The 19,725-nt window shown below is 35.6% G+C and overlaps 3 protein-coding genes across 3 annotated transcripts; 2 read left to right on the top strand and 1 right to left on the bottom strand.

The window, feature by feature from the left end:
• Positions 1 to 7,789: 7,789 nt before the first annotated feature.
• LOC112084181 (uncharacterized mitochondrial protein AtMg00810-like) lies at positions 7,790 to 8,149 on the top strand. Its single transcript, XM_024153418.1, has one exon. It carries the CDS (start codon positions 7,790 to 7,792, stop codon positions 8,147 to 8,149), a length of 360 nt encoding a protein of 119 aa, XP_024009186.1.
• Positions 8,150 to 11,549: 3,400 nt separating this feature from the next.
• On the top strand, positions 11,550 to 12,569 carry LOC112084180 (basic salivary proline-rich protein 3-like). The gene is made up of 4 exons (XM_024153417.1): positions 11,550 to 11,554; positions 11,728 to 12,058; positions 12,141 to 12,204; positions 12,265 to 12,569. Exons 1-4 carry the CDS (start codon positions 11,550 to 11,552, stop codon positions 12,567 to 12,569), a joined length of 705 nt encoding a protein of 234 aa, XP_024009185.1.
• Positions 12,570 to 17,635: 5,066 nt separating this feature from the next.
• Positions 17,636 to 19,053, bottom strand: LOC18991642 (probable cysteine protease RDL3). The gene is made up of 4 exons (XM_006414960.1): positions 18,594 to 19,053; positions 18,279 to 18,520; positions 18,052 to 18,189; positions 17,636 to 17,938 (listed from the first exon to the last, which is right to left on the bottom strand). The coding sequence occupies exons 1-4, from the start codon at positions 19,051 to 19,053 to the stop codon at positions 17,636 to 17,638; spliced, it is 1,143 nt and encodes a 380-aa protein (XP_006415023.1).
• Between the last annotated feature and the right edge of the window lie 672 nt (positions 19,054 to 19,725).

Here is a 19,725-nt window from a genome sequence, read left to right as displayed (position 1 = left end):
CAGCCTTTGAATTTTTCATGAGTCGGATCTAGACTGAATCTGCAGCAGTGGTTACTTAGATGAAAGGTCAGCACAATAATTCCAGGAAAAGCATCATAATCTCCAACAAGTTTTGACTCAAAAACGTTTTGACACAACTGACTCTTAAGAAAAACAAACACAATGTTAGTGACTACCTCCTCCAGACTTAAACAACACTGTCCCCAGTGTTATCTAGTCCGAAGTTGGTGAAACAAAAGAAAGGAAACAGAGAAACGCAGGAAAAACAGAGAACTTACCTGGTTGCAATGATGGTGTCGAGCGACACTTATGATGGTGTCGTGCGACACTTGTTCTTCTCGTACCAAATTGCAGCAGACCAATCCGAATTTCTGGTTTTACTCCGGTTTCCTGATTTTCCAATTTTTTTTTTTTTACAGAAACAAGTGACAAGCGACACCGATGCTGGTGTCGCTCGACACCAGGCTCTGCTTCACCTAAAACACGAAAACGAAAAACGAAAATCAGCTGAAACAAAAAGACTTATGTACAGACTTACCAGTGGATTGCCTTCCACCAAGCGCTTGTTTTAAGTCATTAGCTTGACTATGGATAGATTATCCATCTGGTGGTTCAGACAATGGCATAGAATGCCTTTGTGAAAGTCGTCTCATCCATGGTGGTGTGTAAGCGTTGTGCGCAGGAGTGATATGTTTATATTTTACATCATTTAGAGTGCATTTTAGAGTCCTCATCATGTGTTTTCCCATGTAAATTGAGTCTTTAGGCATGAAAATAGGATTTAGGGCTTGCATTAGGTCCCAAGGAGTTTTGCATGTTTTGAAGTCTTTATCAGGTGCTTTGGGAGCCATTTGGAGCTTAAGAAGAGGATCAGAGAAGAAAACGGTGAAGAAAAGGGTCAAAAATGATGAAAAACGCCTGGAGGAATTTCTCGGCCAAAACACGTACCGGCTGGACAGAAACCTCGGTCAAAAAGCTTACCGAACGCTCATTACCGACCAAAACCCTTACCGATCGACCAAAATCAGCCTGGGTCGAGTATCGGGTGCAAAATACCACGGGTTAAGTTTTTGGCCGAGGCGAGAAGAATTTTACGGCTAAAAAGCTTACCGCGGTACATAGCCCTCGGTCATTTTCCTTACCGCGGGAAGCTTTTCTCGACCAAAACCTGTCCTTGCCTGCGCGTTTCAAAGATCAGCAATCCGGGGAACCTTCCGGTCCGAATCAGTTAGCGGGGTCTTCACCCAAGTTGGAGATAATCAAGCAAAGATCCCGGAACAGTTGGAATCATCCAATTCGAACCAGTGAGGAGGAAGATACAGCTTCCGGAAGAAGCACCAGCATTACACGTACTCGAGAACCGAACAGCGGATTTCAGAGATTACAACGGACGGAGCCTTTCCGATCCGAACTAGCTTGCCCGGTCTTCATCAAAGTTTGAGATCTGTGAAAGCTCTTCTCAGAACGCTTGGAATCACTCAATTCGGATCAATGGTTTGAAAGATAAGCTCTCCGGAGTTCACATCAGTCCAAAAGCTCATTTTCTGGTGAATCCAATGCGGTGCAAAGATGTGAAATCCAGAAAGCCTTCCACTTCCCAAGCTCCAACGATTTCTGCACCAAAGTTCGAGCTTATTGAGTCATCTTGACTATGGAACTGGCCTCAGAGCAATTGGAGTCGTGTGTTGAAAGCTACTATCTCCGGAAGGCAATATGGTCGATACGAGCCTAAATGAGTTGCGATACACGCTAAGTATTTTCTCAGGCCGCGGCATCATTGCCTCGGCATTGCTCAAGGCTCGTATCTTGGGGGTACTTTGGACTAGACCTCGTGCTGGCGCCTCGGCACGTTGGGATCAAGGCATGCACACGTAAGAAGTGAATCTGGAAACGACTAAGTGTTGAACGTGCACCTCGGTGTAATGACCTCGGCGTGCATGCCGGACTCTGTTCTCCCAAACCCCTCGACTACCAAGCTCCTCGGCATTTTATCCCGAGGCCCCTTGTCACAAACCCAGAATCAAGAACAAGACGGCTCAAGAACACACACGTGAAGATGGATCAAAGACTAGGGTTCATGCATGTTCTTGACGTGTTCTTCACGAGATCTTCATTTGGATCCTAACTCACGTGCACTCCTCGACATGAAGACCTCGGCTTCACTCTCCGACACACCGTGGCACTCACCCATCAACCCAAGAAGGCGGCTCAGTATCTGGTTTGTTCCGGGCTGACCCGCGGCACTTTCCCTTTGCTATAAATATATTTTAGGACCAAAAACCTAATCATCTTATCTCTTATCTGTTTTAGCTCTAAGAACTTGCCTCTTTTATGAAAGTTGATTAATCTAATCCGATATCTCGTTTTTGCATCAGAAATCTTGTTCTTTCTTTATTTCTTTTATCATTCAGTATTAAACTCCTTATCATGACAAGCTACACGTCTTGCAAAGGACTTAGTGAGCTCGTTATGATCAGTGAGTAGTCGTTTAAGAGGCTTTAGATAGGTAGATTAGGGTGCTTTCAAGATAGATTAATGGGTTTAGGTGTCTAGTCTTGCATGTTTCATTCCTTAACCGCCGAGATCTCTAGGCTGGATCCAAGCACATCACTTGAGGTTCAGATCTTAGACATATCTCGCATCAAAAGTGTTTGTAGAAATGTCTGAACCACTCGGTTAAGGGTTTAAGAGTCTTTCATCGCGAGAGTGATAGTTTGTTCTCTTAAATGGCATTTTTGAACTGAATCTTATTGCTGACTGATTCATGCTTCTCAAAAGGGATTTTGGTATGAAAGAGGATCAGTTTAGATGCTTAATACTTTCATGAGAAGATTAACATGCCTTGAGTTCATAGTCAAATGAAATCGCTTGATAAAATGATTCATTAGCCCATTAGTTTAGCTTGGAAGCACCCGAGTCAAATATCCTGTCTAAAGCTTCTGCCTTTATCATTCATTGTCATCATCCGAATCGTTTATTTGTCATTTGCATCTTAGCTTTGTTTAAATCTCATCATTTGCTTTACTTTTATGCTCATTCGCTTGTTACTTAGCTTAGTAAAAACCTTCATCGATCTGTCTTGACTTAAGTCAACAAATGACATAGATAGTGTCTCCACTACAAGCTTGGATTGATAACCCCTTGTACTACAAGGACAGGGGTATTGATAACCTCTATAAAGAGTGAAAACTCTAAGTTATCAATGAGGTCGTCCAAGGAATGCAGGAATAACACCAGGGTGAGATCTGTGTTTGGGTGACCTTGACCTATTCTTTGGTGGAGATGAATGGAACTTGATGTTGTGAGCTTTCTGTGCAATAGCAGCTACTGGTTCTGTAGACGTCTTAGTCAACTCAGGTTGATCTTTCACCTTCTCAGCATCAAACACGTTCTGATCTCCAACTATCACTTCAGGTATTGCACTGACTTGGAATGTCTGACCATCTATGGTTGGATCCTTCAGCTTCTCCATCTTGAAAGTCATGATGGTATCTCCCAAGTGGAGATCAAGGTTACCATGCTTGACATCAATTACCGCTCCAGCTGTAGCTAAAAACGATCTTCCCAGGATAAGAGGATCTTTGGGTTTCTCTCCATATTCCAGAACCACGAAATCTGTAGGAATTATGCAATCACCAACTTTAATCGGAACATCCTCCAAGACACCTTTTGGGATTCTTTTAGATCGATCTGCTAGGATCAAAGAGATCTTAGTTGGCTTGAAATCAGTCATCCCAAGGCTAACAGCTACAGAGTATGGCATTAGGTTAACACTTGAACCAAGATCACACAGCGATCTCTTGAACCTCTCTGAGAAGATAGAGCAGTCCAAAACAAAGCTTCCTGGGTCTGAGAGTTTCTCTGGAATCTTATTCTGAATCACAGCACTGACCTGTTCAGAAATCATCATCACTCCTTCCTCATGACTCCCCGGCAACGGCGCCAATAAAAAAAAAAGGAAATCAGGTAACCGGAGTCAAACCAGAAATTCAGATTGGTCTGCTGCTATTTGGTACGAAGAGAACAAGTGTCGCACGACACCATCATAAGTGTCGCGCGACACCATCATTGCAGCCAGGTAAGTTCTCCGTTTTTCCTGTGTTTCTCTGTTTCTTTTCTCTTGTTTCGTCAACTTCGGACTAGATAACACTGGGGACAGTGTTGTTCAAGTCTGGGGGAGGTAGTTGCTGACATTGTGTCTGTTTTTCTTATGAGTCAGTCGTGTCAAAAAGTTTTTGAGTCAAAACTTGTTGGAGATTATGATGCTTTTCCTGGAATTATTATGCTGACCTTTCATCTAAGTGACCACTGCTGCAGATTCAGTCTAGATCCGACTAATGAAAAATCCAAAGGCTGACCAGTTGACTAGAGGCGTCCATGTTTCCAACAGAATCCACTAACCTGAGCTAAGTTCTGAACTTCACTTTTAACTCATTGATGTGACTGATGTTCATAGAGCTTGATTCCTCGTTCATACTTGACAAATGAAAGCCTGTGTGAAATTTAATGCTGGTGTTTCTCTCCCTGTGACAAGCTAAAAAGTGAAGAAAGAAAGAAAAAGGGTGAAAAGATTGAGATGATTTTCGCTTAGGAGTGAAGGGTTAGGAATGTTTCCAATGATCCAATTATTTCACTTCTAAGTTGGAATGATCACACAAAGGAAGGAAGTGAGGGGTAGGAAAGTTTCCTATGACCCCACTATTCGCTGAAAAGCTTTGATACAAGGTAAGGGGACAACTCGGGGACTTGATGGCAAACACCATCAGTACTCGCAGCTTTACCCTTATCGAGTATATGCCATAAAAAAAAAGATGATGAGTGCGCGAAAAGAATAAGTCTGGGGGAGAGAAAAAGTACCAAAGTGTGTATGGCTGATTTGTTTGAGTATAGAACGGGAAAGAGTCTAGAAGGTTCTTGGCATCTGAATCATCAGTGAGACCCAGCGATGAAGGTTTATGGACAATGTTGTGGAATTTTGGACTTAATCTGGGAAGCTGTGAATGTCTACGGAGAAGTACATGGTGGTTCGATTTGGAATGATGAAGCAGTAGTTGAGTTGCAGGGTGATCGGTCAAAAGCGATGTTCCAATGAAAAGTTGAGTCTCTGTGTTTTCAAACCTCTTTCTTTTATTTGGTATTCTGTTTGCTTGAGGGCAAGCAAATGCTAAGTCTGGGGGAGTTGATATATCATGGTTTTTATGATTTTAAACCATGGTATAGGTCTTATTTATAGAATTTTTTTTGGTGTCTTTCGAGTCTTTTGGAGTCTTTACAGGTCTTAGGTACGCTTGGAGCTTAACTGGAGATTTTGGAGCACTTTGGAGCTAAACTAGGATCAAATTCGTCAAGGATGGATTTCGTGCTTTAGTGTCGCTCGACACCATGGAGAGTGACGCTCGACACTTGTCAAAGAAATAAGGAAAAGACGAATTTTGTTTCCTATTTGAAGAAGGAGTTGGGCCTAAACGTTTCCAAGGAAGCCCAAAACGTGTTTTAGAAATATATATAGGATTTTTATTCCCTTATTATCGATACTTTAGATTTTTGAGAGAAAGATACTCTGAGTTTTCGGCTTTAGCGATTTTTGAGAGCTTGGGGAGACAAGTCTGAAACTCTGTTCGTTTAGAGAGAAGATTTCGAACCCCTTTATCTATTTTGATTTAATCTATTGCCTTCTATTCATCATGTTTGTTGTTCCAATAATCATGTCTGAGTAGATCACCTGTTAGGTTTAGGGTTAATTAGGGTTTGCTTTGAATGATTGATTAACTTGCTAGTTAGGGTTCATATTTATTAGTTCTTCATCTTAGGTTGTTCTTAATGCTTATTCTAGATTGATCACCTAGAACTTAGATCTTAGGTTGCTTAATTGACACGGAAGTGTAATTGAATAACTGGAAAGAACCTAGGGTGAGCAAAGTAGCTATTCGCAAAGGAATTTGGTTTAGATGCTTTGTGAACATATCGAACTTGTGCATTAAAGCTGGTTTAAATCTGTAGGATTTGCAAAGGAATTTGGAATTCTAAGATTTTAACTTAGATAATTCTCACAACGGAAGTTGGTTAATTATAATTCTGTGTTTCGAGTTCAAGAACCGTGCTTAAAACTGAATCCTGATTAGTTAAGTTGACATGCATTCATTGATCTCCTGAAAAACGCCCTAGACCTAATCTTTATCAAATCGAACTTACAAACCATTTTTATTGCTGCTTAATTTACTTCTGTCGCATTGCCATTTAGTTTCAATATTTCTTCTTAGCGTAACTCAAACTCTATAAAGTTTATTGAGTGATCTCTTGTCTCTGTGGTTCGACCCCTACATACTACAACTGCACATATGTGCTCTTACAGAGTAGCTTAGGGATTAAACTTTGAGCAGATCAATGGTTAAAGCAAAAGTTTTACCCTTAAAATTTTGGGCAGAAACGGTCTACAATGCCGCTTATGTTCAAAACAGAACACCAACAAGAGCTCCAAAAAGAAAAACTCCTCTTGAAGCATGGAATGGTTCCAAACCAGGAGTAGGGCATATGAAAGTATTCGAATGCCTCTACTATGTCCATATCCCAAGCGAGAAAAGAAGAAAGTGAGATGATAAGTTTAAGAGAGGAATATTTGTTGGTTACAGGTCTCAAAAAAAAGGTACAAAATGTATCTTCTGGAAGAAAACAAGATAGACATCTCTAGAGATGTCATCTTCGACGAAGACAGAAAGTGGGACTGGGGAAATAAAGAAGTGGTAAAGGATCAAAACATACCTCTTGAAATCAAAACTGAAGAAGAAGTCTCTGAAACTGGAGAAGCAGAACCAAACAACTATAATGAACCATGAGATGAAAGCCCTGCATCCACAAGTACCGATTACAGAAGTCCAGGAGGAAGCTCAAGGCGAGTGAACAAAAGAACTCGATCACTTTCATATATTCTACTTACTGCTCCATACGCAGACATAGAATACTCTGCAGTAATGAAAGGATGCTACAGCAGTTTAGAAGAACCATCTCTGTTTGAAGAAGCATTCAAACACAAGGAATGGAAGGAGGCAATGAAAGAAGAGATACAGATGATCAAAAAGAATGAGACCTGGGAACTAGTCGAAAGACCACCTGGCAAGAACGTTGTGGGAGTGAAATGGATATACAGATTAAAGACTGATGCCAAAAGAAATGTGGTGAAACACAAGGCGAGGCTAGTCGCCAAAGGTTTTACTCAACAATATGGTGTGGATTACCACAAGACTTTTGCTCCATTTTCAAGAAATGAAACCATCAGACTGCTTTTTGCAGTAGCGGCTCAAAAGAGATGGAAATGGTTTCAACTCGTCGTTAAGTCTGCCTTTTTGACTGAAAGATTAGATGAAGAGATATATGCTGAAAAACCTCTGGGATTCGAAAGAAAAGAGAAGGAAGAACATGTTCTGTAGTTGCACAAGGCTCTCTACGGTTTAAAACAAGCTCCGAGAGCTTAGTACAGCAGAATTGACGAGTTTTTCAAGAGAGAAAACTTCAGGAGAAGTGACAATGATCATTCTTTGTACACAAAAGAAGACAACGAGAAGTTACTGGTTGTTTGTATCTATGTAGATGATCTCATTGTCACAGGAGATGATGAGAGTATGGTGAATGACTTTAAGACTGCAATGAAGAATGAGTTTGAGATGTCAGACTTGGGGTTATGAACTATTTCCTTGGAATGGAAATTGTTCAAAGCCGAGAAGGTATATTCCTGTCTCAAGAATGTTATGCGAGAAAACTGTAGAAGAAGTTCAATATGGAGAAATGAAAGATCATGAGTACACCCCTTATAACTCAGCATAAGAATCCAGATGAAGAAGAGGATCTTGCCGATGGCAGTGTCTACAGAAGCTTAGTAGGAGGTTTGCTGTACCTAACTGCTACTCGACCTGATCTGATGTTTTCTGCTTCCTACTTATCCAGGTATTTGAAAGAACCAAAATTTTCTCATCTCAAGGATGCCAAAAGAGTTCTGAGATATATTAAAGGAACAATCGGTATAGGGCTAATGTTCAACGCAGTGAAGGAATCTAAACTGATTGGTCATTCGGATAGTAACTGGGGAGGATGCAAAGAGAATCTAAAATCTACAACAGGCTATTGTTTTAGCATTGGATCAGTTGTTTTTACATGACAAACCAGCAAGCAAGATATTGTCGTTCAATCAACCGCATAAGCAGAGTATATGGCTCTGTGTGCAGCATCAAACCAAGCAACTTGGTTGAGACGACTACTTGAAGACCTAAGGGTTCACACTCCAGTGGTGGTATCCATTTACTGCGATAGCCAGTCAGCAATAGCAATCGGAAAGAACCTGTTTAGCATAGAAGGACTAAGCACATCTAAATCAAATATCATGTAGTCAGAGATTATGAAAAAAATGGGGAGATTCAACTGCATTACTGCAAGGGTGAAGAACAACTGGCAGATATATTCACTAAAGCATTGGGAGGCCAGAGTTTTAAAAGATTTCGTACCAAGCTCGGTTTGATTGATAAAATGGCAAGTGAGAGTGTTGAGTAATGCCCTTTTAGTTTTAAACCGAACCAGTTGGAATCCAAAGAAATTGTTAGAACAGTAAAAGCAGAAAGTGTTGTTAAGCTATGTTGTTTAGAGTCTAAGTAAGGTTAGTGGAAATATTTGAAGTTAGGTGAATGTTAGAGAATAATTGTTGTGTTTTCTTTGTATAAATCGATGAGAAAACAATTTAAGAGACGATGATCATTATGAAATGAAGTATGAGTTTTTGAATTCATATTATCTCTAAAACATCGATCTCTTTATATGAAAACTATGTAAAGATCAAGCTACAAATACTCTGTTTCTGAGCATCTCAACACTTACAATCTGGTATCAATCCAAACAAATAGATGGAAGTTTGAGATTAGATTGGTTTATCAACCATCATTTGATCCATCAACGAGCTGGCTTCAGCTATAGATCAAATTACAGACAGCATAAAAAATCACGAAACAGAGCATCCATGGCGAAAAGAATTCTCCCATGAAATCGGTAGATTATCAATTTTGAGAGATGGTTTTGTCATGTGTGCTTACCGTATTGAGAATCTAGAGGAAAATAGAGACCAATTGCCTTTTGGAGCCCAAAAAAGTCAATTAATGCGACGGAGAAAGCGAGGAGTCGTTGGGGAAGAAAGAAAGAAGATATAAACCATCTCTCAAGATCTCTGTCCACTCAGATCATGACATGTGGAGCTTAAGAGTCCCAAATAAGAACCGGTTCTTAACTTAATTAGGAATTTATCTTTTATTTAATTCCAAAAACACCTAAGAAACCTATTTAAAAAACCGCGTTAATGATGGTCTTAGGGCATCTCCAACCCTGCTCTATTTTCTGTTGCAAACTCCATTTTGAACTAAATATCACTCCAACTCTACTTCATTTTTGACTGCAAAATAGAGAAAATATAGAGATTGCTCCATATTTGAAGTAAAACATTATTCTACTCCATTTTGCAGTTATACTTTTTTTATTTACAACCTGATCTTTAAAATATTAAATCATTATAATTTTATACCTTTTTATCAATATAGCAAGCAACATTCTCGACATTATATATGGTTATATGCATTTTCTTTTTTCAGATATCTACCTAATATTTGTGTGACACATATCACTTTAACTTATATATATATATATATATATATATGTAATTAAAAAATGATCTTCATATATATATATATATATATATATCGGTTTAATAATTAAGTTTTTATTTTATGATTCATGTTTATAAGATTTTTTTTTGACAAGATTATAAGACTTTACTAATTTAAAACAAAAAAAAAATAGACAACCATAAATATTTGAACACTAAAATTTTTATTTCCAAAGATTACAACTTAAAATAAACTGAAAAATATACAACAAGTGCTAAAATCAAAGATAAACATAAAAATTTAACACAACAAATACAAACAATTTAATATTCTGCTAAATCGCTTCTTGATCCACCGATACCATTAAAATATTGTCCAAACGAAGTTGATGGATGAGGAAATTCTTGATTTTGTTGTTGAGCATTCCGCTTTTGTAAAATTTTTGTTTGTTCGCCTTGAACATATGCACGAATATTTGGATCTGATATGGAACTCATGTCATAAAATAACATTTTGTTTTCCAATCTTCAGCTCTTTCAAAGCATAGTTTTTCTGTATTTTTCTTTATTTAATAAAATTTCTTATGTTTTTATGATTTTATGTAATTTTATTTATTTAATAAATATTTAGTTTTATTAAATTCGTAAATTATAAATATTTTAGATAAATAAAATAAATGGGTTATTTTGTAACTTTTAAAAGTTATAGGTTATTAAAAGTAAAAGAAAAATAGAATCTATTAGGAATATTCTTTTTTGGAGTCAAAAATGGAGTCATAGATTGGAGCAAAACACAACTCTATTTTTGAGTAAAAAATGGAGACTTACATTTGGAGATGGTCTTAGTACTTCAGTATGGATTTTCAACAATATAAATTAATAATTTATTAAATATTTAATTATAGAATTAAATATTGATTTTAGAAAAAAATGGAACCAGTAAAAAAGAGACAAGTGTAGATATAGTTTAGGATGGGGTTCTTAATAGAGAACTTTAAGAACCGATTCTAGAATCTCTCTCTTACTTTTTTTTTATTATTGTTTAGATCCCCTCTCTAAACCTCTCATTTGAGGTGTTTTTATAATTTTCCCTTTCGAACCCACAATATAACTAAGAACAATGGGAGCTAACCAAGTTTTTATAATACTCAATAACTAGATAGTAACCAAGTTTTCCCTTGCGCAGAGTAAGATATCTATAAATTTTATAAGTTTGAAATGAAAATATGGACAAGAAAAACTAAAAATTCTTAAAAAAAATATTATATTGGTGTAAAATATATTGTCATATAGAAATAAAACCATTTTTTTATAATAGTGTAGAGATAAAATTGTAATTGATAATATTATATATAGTGCATTTCACTATTAGAATAATTAAATTAACTCTAACAGTGATGAAAAGAAAACTACATATGAATAAGATTTAGCATAGATAATAAGAATCATAAAACTAAATAAAATAAAAAGTAACTAACTTTTGAGTCGATTAGAACACTCTCGATTGTTAGACCAACGACAACTTGGTATTGTTTAGCAAATTCTTTTGATATTCACTTTATTTTCACATATTCTTCAAAAGTTTCAAATCAGAGAATGAGTTAAAAAAAAAATTGGGAAAAAAAATTGTTTTAAAATGATGACCAAAATGTTATGGAAGATATTTCACGCTAATCGTAGGGATTCCCAATTATTTAAGATTAGTAATCAATTATAAAGATTAATTTTATTGTTCGTATTACATGTTAGAATATAATTAGAAATTTATTACACATATGTGTCAAAATCTAATCGATTGACTTAACACGGGTCACAATTTGGCGAGTTAGGAACTTTGAATCATTCTCCTTTATAGAATAAGATTTCTTTATTTTAAATGGAAAATGGGTTTCACTTTTAGAGCATGCTCAGAGTTATGAGGTATGTCTTCCAGACTAGCATTTTGATTGTAAAAGTGGGATCTCACCAGAATACTTTATCGTCATACCATTTATATCATCACCGAACATAATCGTGACCCAGAAGAGTGAGTAATGTTTTGTGAAGAGTGAGTAATGTTATGTTATCTGGATTTATAACTCATTTTTTTCCAGCTTTGTGGATTCTTACTATTTGACACCCAAGTGGCAAGATACGTACAAAGACAACATCAAACCCGTAAATGGAGATAGAATGTGGGAAAAGACAGGAAAATATCCTATTCAAATCCCTGAGAAAAGAAGAATGCCAGGACATCCCAAAAAATATGATCGGATTAAAGAGGCGCATGAGCCTTCCACAAATCCTACAAAAGTCACAAGAGGAGGAAGGACTATAACGTGTAGCAACTACAAGCAGATTGGCCATAATATAGGGACTTGTAAGAGAGCACCTATGATTAACACAACTCCTAAACGGAAAAGGGGAAGACCTCGGAAGACTCCGGTATGTCATGATTTTTGAACAGGTTAACTAGTGGAATTTGTTTTGACAAGTTAACTAGTGGTTTCTAATGGTTTTTCACTAGGTTGATCCATGGAGCATCGAAAATACACCCAAGAGGAGGAGAGCTCAAAGCCAATCAACACCAGGTGCTTCAACTTCTACACAGCCTTCTTCTGAGTAATAGCATTCAACTGCTCCACCTGCAGTAAATTTTGGAGGCCGTGGGCGTGGTAGAGGTCGCCCGCGAGGCCGTGGAAACCATGCTCGAGGTCGTGGTCAACCTCCTATTCCCAGAGGTTATGGGTGTTATATTGCTCCATTTTTCGGTGAGGTATTCGACGTTTGGGGATCAAGGGCAGTTGATATGACTGGTCCACCTCTACAAGCACCTCCTCCTCGAGCTCCTTCATCATCACAAGCACCTCCTCAAGCTCCTTCATCATCACAAGCACCAGCTCGAGCTCCTTCGTCATCACAACCACCTCCTCGAGCTAATTCTTTGCCATTTTAAGGATTATAGCCGTAACTATGATGAATCCACCCCCACGAAAGTGCAACGAATTGGCGGAGCAATTTTTCCCTTTCTTTGGATGCCATAGCTTTGTGTTCAAGCTTCTTCATCTCTTCATCGTGATTCTTCCATATTTCCAAGTTCACCATGGCTGAATCACCTGCGGTTGTGCTCACCATCTGTTGTTTCACTTCTCAAAGCTCTTAATTAATTTCCTCTTTTAGACGACGAATCTGATCTCGGGCTTCCAATAAACTCACCTTCTGCCATCCATTTTACTTTTCTTTATCTGCCCAAGTAAAAAAAACCATGAACATTGCATTTGAAAAACTTTCTCCCCGGATTCTCGTCTGTCCATAATTTAGACATCCAAGTCGCTCTGCTCAAGTGACAGAGAGGACCATCATTCTTCTGGTTAAAGCTCTGACGGAATGAGTTTGCATCTGACCCTGAAATTTGGCTTTCCATTTTTGATTTTTCTAAGTTTAGGTTGAGAGAAAGAGAAGAAAAATCCAGGATTTCAATTGATTTGGTGATAAACTAAGGGTAACAGTAGTCTTTTCAAGTCTAATTAACCCACATTTTTTCAACACTAAACAATGTTTATTAACATCCATTAAACAGGTTAAAGGGGTTGAATCGGTGTAAAACTATCAAAATTCAAAAACTCATATATTAAAATGACATTCTTGAGATTTCTGTTAGTGTTAGAACATCTCCAACGGTGCACCAAATATAATTTTATTAATTTTTGTAATTTAATTAATTAATTAAATTTTAAATTTGTCAAAATAAATTTAACAAATAAAAGAGTGAAATATTTTACAAAAGTATCTCAATTTTTTTTGGGTTCTCAAATGAGAACCAATTATCTTTCTCTCTCATCTTTTTTTACTTTTTTCTATTTTTAATGATCACATACCCTCTGAAATATTATCGATGGGGGTGCTCTAATAAAAGTACTTAGACCATATCCATCAGGGTTTCTAAGATTATCTCCACCCCTCATACCCATGAAGGGTTGTTAAACATTGTTTATTATTAAATTTGATATATATTCAGGAGAGAGAAGTTCTTATGGAAGAGTTTATGAACTCAATATATAAGCATTTAATTATTTTTTGATTTATTTTAAATGCTTAAAATTCCTTATATCCCCACTAAAACCTTGGGATGGAGATGGTCTAAAACTTTTTTGGGCACGGTATCATAGGCCAAAATATATATATATTTTTTTAAGAAAATGGTTTTTTTCTTATCAACCTGTCTCTTAATTAAGAGACTTTAGAAATAGTCTCATACAAGACGTGGCTTGTTTTGATTGATCGTTCAGTATGAATATTTTTTTGACATGTGCCATTTTTTTTTAGACTTGTTTTTTCACTGTTCTTTCACTGTTTACAGATCCAAAAAATAATAATATTAAAAACTTAACAACCCCATTTACAGTATCACTAATGGACATGCTCTTATAGCATGAGAAATTCTGGTCGTTGAGAGAAGTGGGAAAACGAAAAAGAAAAAAAGAGAGGAAAGGCTTCGTAGTGGTTTGATTTAAAACCTATCTACATCAGAGGTTCACCTAGGGTTCACTGCCCAGGTTCTTAGGTGTTTTGAGAAAAAAAAATTGAAAATAGGCTAAAATTCTTGAACCGTCTCTTAAATAAGAGATTCAAGATACAGATTCAATAATGACGTGGACTGATATCATTTGGCCGAATTAAGTTTTTTATTTTATTTAAAAAAGAAGAATATTAAAATCCAAAAAATAAGAATATTAAAATGCTAAAAACCTCTCACTGATGTACATGGTATAGTTTAATTATTTGCATGGCTCGATTTTGCACGTTAGGGTAATAAGTATTTATAGAGAGCGGGATATTTTGATCGTTGACTTAAAAGAAAACAAAGAGAGAAGTCGAGAGGGAAGGTCGGATCGGATAAGACGTCTTCTGCGTATTGGCTTGCTCTAACGTATCATCAAATTTTATTATTTGATGGCACCAGGTTAGTTTCTTTAATGAACTCATAAAAACAATAAAGATTATTTTTTTTTTTCACAAAACAAAAAGATTATTTTAAAAATAATATTTCTCAATTAATTGGCACGTTAGAGCCCATACGAATACAGTAATAAGAAACTCTTTGTTGTACTTGACATAAGTGTGTATGTAATGAATGGACTACGTTGCCGATACAAAAAAAATGAGACATTATTTAAAATTAATCTTTTTTTTTTGACATAATACTTTGTTTATAACCCATTTTATACTGTTTCTCAAAACTAATCTTTTTTTTTTGGAGATATAATATTGTGTATAACCCACTCTATACGTAAGAAAAATCAATGACTAAAATTTTTAGGTGAAAACATGTATTTAAGAAATTGTATTAATTGATCTAGATGTTTACGATTATTTCAATACAATATAGTCTATAGTCAGTTTTACATTATCTTTTATTTCACAATTTCATACCAATCGCTTCTGGGTGACGCTTGGAAATATGAATCTGAAGTGCGTAAAGAAATCAGATTTGACATGTATCACTTTGTAGATAATAGCTTCAAAATATCATTTTTCAGCCAAGGTAGTAAACATCTGCTGCATATAATATGTTATAGGACTGTAAAGATCACTCGTTCTATCATATATCTTCGTTGAAGAGAATGTAAATTCCTTTGGTACATTATTTTCAAAAAAAAAAATTTCCTTTGGTACGTACAGCCATGCTTTTTCGTATTTGCATGGAACTTAAAGAGCACTTTTCGTAACTGAATGACTTAGATGTTTATATAGGAAATTTTCAGCGTAGTGCAAGGAGAACTATTAGTTTTGACCCTAATCTCTGCTCATCTTTTCAGTCACTAGAGTATTAAAATGATAGTAATTTTAATGTAAATATAGGTCATTATATTATGAGTTCTGTGTTAGTTTATTTCTTGTATAGTTATTTTAATGTAAATATGGGTTATTATATTATGAGTTCTGTGTTAGTTTATTTCTTGTAACATAAACTGTATGCAATTAATTATTAGTTTATCGTATATACATCGATGGGTAGTCCGTAGTCGTCTAACGTTTACACTGTTGCAAATGATAACAAGTCTGTTAACTCTAATGTTATTGGCTAAATTATTTACCTATTATTTTAATTTGTTGGTAACACAGGATTAGCTTAACTTCCTGAGAATGATGGCTAATCTCTTACTTTGGCACATTTTTCCCCATACTATCCAATACATTCCTTTTTGTTAGTCATTTGAACCCCACTAGTATCTTATCGCTGCACTGGAGTTTTACTATTGTAGATTTAGGTAACCGAAAATATGACATAACAAAGGTGAATATTGTAGATGCCACTGATTTAATTAAAGCTTTTTTGCCCCCTTTTAATAATAAACTTGATGTCCAACTGTTAATTTTGATCATATTGCCATTCCGCTACAAAATTAAATATTCTACTATTTGCACCTCTAAGACTCTTTGAAATGCCAAGATAAGTTTCAGTGCCTCCATTTCTCGATTTTTCTAGGACCCGCTTTAGCTTGCTTTTTACTTTATCCAATACCGTCTGGCAAAATTGTAGAGATGATTTGTCAAAATTTATTTGTTGTCCCGACACAAACTTATACTACTTTAGTATATTTGTAGAATTTTTTGGCATTCATTGCTTTGAAAAAAAAATGAACTGTCATTCACAAAAAGTAATGAGAGATTGGCAAATATGCTCTCGCAATTTTGAAACCCGTAAGTAATTAATGGCTTTCTGCTTTTTTTATATTGGATATCAAGACTTCCGTGCATAATATGAATAAATACTGTGATAGAAGATCCCAATATTTTAAATGGAAAAATGATTTTCCCTTTTTAGTTTTTTTTTGTTTTCATTCATTTTCTTTTTAATATTGTTATCTATTGTTTAATTTTTTGTTTTATCTTCATAGAAATCCTCTTGTGATAATATTATGAACATTTACATTATTTGGTGTTATTAATATGTCAATGTTAAACAATATATGTGTCTTATGATCTTGATTAAACCAAGAAGTCAATAATATTATCACATTCTATAAGATTTGACATTAGTAATGATTTGGTGAATATTTTTTTGAGTGAATGGATGAATGAATAAATGAATTGAAGATAGACCAATGCTCTTGAACAAATTTTTAAGGGTCCCAAAATTAGAGGTCAACTTAAGAGATTCAAAAACGTAGAAACACTTTACTTTTGGCACTTAGTATTGCCTATTTTTTTGGCTTTACTCTTGTACATGTGTATTAGGGATTAACCCGTGTTGTAACACGAGAGAATTTTTTTTGACTTTCAATTAAATAAAATAATTTTGTAAAAACAGTTATTTTGTAAATATAATTATTGTTATAAATTTTACGATAATATAGTACATATTTTTTAGGCTGAACTTTAAAAAATGAGTTAGTACGTATATGAAGTCACTTTTAATTTTTAGGCTGAATTATAAAAAATGAATTAATCTATGCATGAAGTCATTTTTAGGAAAAAAAAGAGAAATTGTGAGATAATCTAAAACATATATATATATATATATATATTCTCGTAGATTAGAATTTTTTTTGTATTCATATAATGATAATTATATTCTGTTGTATTTTTTTTTCATATACACATTCTTTCATAGATTATAATTTTTTTTCCTAAAACAATTTTGGTCCAGTTTATTTTTATTTAAGACCTGCAATTTTGGCCTATGAAAGTCCATCAATAATGTATAAAGTTTAACAGTATAATATATTATAAATAAAAGTTAATTTATGTAAAGTATTCTATAATATTTTACAAAGTAAGGTTTATTTATGTAAATGATTACTCAAATAATAATAAAAAAATATTAAAGTAACTACAAGTACCATGGAGTGATTCACCACTCTAAGGAAACATGGAAAGTGGATCTAACAAATAGGAAGAACAATTTCTTATTTGCATAACTGAAACAACTTATTAGAGACCAACTTTCATTATTTGAGGAAATAAAAGAAGCTAAGTCTCGATGAACTTTTTGGTGGGCCTTCGATAAAGTCAATCTCAAAACAAGGCCAAACCAATTAAATGAAAAACAAACAAAATAACCAATTTAAACACACTGGGAGACAATAAATCAGATGACGAGATCGACTTGAGTGGGTATGTTGGCATCACTGTGATTCCACATATCCCGGTTGAATTTTGGGTATTACTACGTTTGAGCCTAAAATATCCCTCTTCTCCCCACTTTGGTCCGAATGAATTACGAATAAGCCAGTAGTCTCCTTCATCTTCTGATGTTCCATACCCCACGATTACCACATTGTGGGTTTGATTCTCATAACAAGGTCCTTGAAACACACCCTGATCAGGAAGAACACAAGAAAAAGAAAACAAAAAAGAAAATTTGATTCACAACTTTGTATTGGGTTTTAAGTAAAATCAAGCTTTTTGGTGACAGGGTCAACTGGGATTACATGTGTATAGTCTCTCATGTTTCTGAAGTCCATCCCAACAGCTACAGGTTGGTTAGCAACAGCCTTCTTCAAAGACATTTCATCAAATAAAGGAACAAACTCATAACCATCAATGGTAACTTTACGAGTGGTTATCATCTGCACGATGGAAAACAGAGATGTAAGAATACATAAGTTACCATAGTCAAAACTACCAAAAACGGTCATTTATGTTGGTTTTCACAAACCTCAATGTTCCTGCACGACGTGGCAGTAGTATTGCCAACATAAGGATAATCTTCATCTGTTACTATACCACCTATGTCCACAATGAACTGAAGACCGTATCCTGCCATACCTCCATCACATCCATCGCTCATTGGTCTGTCGCAGTCAATGAGTTGTTGTTCCGACAAAGATATTAAATCTCCGGTTCTGATCTGGTTTATACCTTCCACCGCTCCAACGGCCGCAAACGCCCAACAACCTCCTATATAGTTATCAACCGCCAATCTCAACCGCAATCCAGAATTATATAATGCTACGAAATGTGAAAATCATACCACATCTGTCAAATTGATATTGGTCTTTGACTCGTGGAAGAACTGCTCCTTCCTTCCTCCAATCAACTTCATCAGGCAAATCATCTCCTTCCTTGTACCGATACCTATCTCCTATATCTGCTGATACACTTGTCTTTTCCATCTTTCCCCCAAGTAAATAACTTGAAAACTCATCAGCCGTCAGATCTGAAAACTGATTCAACCCGAGCTCGTAAGTCCGGTTAGGATTCGAATTGTGTTCTTCGATGAGCTTCAAGTTGTCCTTGAAGACCTTGAACCGTCTCTCATTCTCTCCAAGACCATTATAACTCTTCCCATTCTCCACAAGCCATTTCTCGTACATCCGCCACACCTCCGTTTCATTCCGCTGCGACTCTGTTGCTGTGACGACGCCTAGAGACAAGGAAAATAGTAACACCGATAGGGTCAAGAGAGCTAGGGTTATAGAACTTATGGCCATTGTTCTTTTGCTCTTCTCTTTCTGGTTTTTTTGGTGTGTTTCTACCACTGTTAACTCAAACTATTTATAGAGAGCGGGATAATTTGATCGTTGACTTGAGTAAAAACAAAGAGCGAAGTGGAGAGCGAGAGGGAAGGTCGAATCTCTTCTTCGTATTGGCTTGTTCTTACGTATCATCAGATTTTATTATTTGATGGCACGTTCTGTAATGAACACAGAAAAGCAAAAAAGATTATTTTAAAATTAATATTTCTCAATTAATTGGCACGTTAGAGCCCATACGAATACATTAATAAGAAACTCTTTGTTGTACTTGACATAAGTGTGTATGTAATGAATGGACTACCTTGCCGAAAAAAAAAAATTAGAAACATAATTTAAAATTAATCTTTTTTAGATATAATATTTGTTTATAACCCACTTTATACTGTGTTCTCAAAACTGATTTTTTTTTTTGGATATAATGTTGTGTATTACCCATTCTATACGTAAGAACAATCGATGAATTTAAGACATTGTATATATTCATTGATCTAGATGCTTAAGATAATTTCAATACAATATAGTCTGTAGTCAGTTTTATTTCACTTTTTCATACACCCATCCCTTCTGGGTCAGGCTTGGATATATGAATCTGAAAAGTACGTAAAGAAATGAGATTTGAAATATATC

Source organism: Eutrema salsugineum, unplaced genomic scaffold, assembly GCF_000478725.1.
Source record: "Eutrema salsugineum unplaced genomic scaffold, Eutsalg1_0 scaffold_5, whole genome shotgun sequence".
Taxonomy (NCBI): Eukaryota; Viridiplantae; Streptophyta; class Magnoliopsida; order Brassicales; family Brassicaceae; genus Eutrema; species Eutrema salsugineum.
The sequence above is the reverse complement of the archived record's forward strand: the minus strand, read 5'-3'. Positions and strand labels throughout refer to the sequence as shown.

Bases quoted from the DNA above. Each gene is read 5' to 3' on its own strand.
- LOC112084181 (XM_024153418.1), top strand. From the start codon at position 7,790: ATGAGTACACCCCTTATAACTCAGCATAAGAATCCAGATGAAGAAGAG.
- LOC112084180 (XM_024153417.1), top strand. The intron at 12,059-12,140 runs GTATGTCATGAT...GTTTTTCACTAG, and splicing joins GAAGACCTCGGAAGACTCCG to GTTGATCCATGGAGCATCGA. The intron at 12,205-12,264 runs GTGCTTCAACTT...CTCCACCTGCAG, and splicing joins TCAAAGCCAATCAACACCAG to TAAATTTTGGAGGCCGTGGG.
- LOC18991642 (XM_006414960.1), bottom strand. From the start codon at position 19,053: ATGGCCATAAGTTCTATAACCCTAGCTCTCTTGACCCTATCGGTGTTA. The intron at 18,521-18,593 runs GTATGATTTTCA...ATAACTATATAG, and splicing joins ATATCAATTTGACAGATGTG to GAGGTTGTTGGGCGTTTGCG. The intron at 17,939-18,051 runs GTAATCCCAGTT...CTTCCTGATCAG, and splicing joins ACATGAGAGACTATACACAT to GGTGTGTTTCAAGGACCTTG.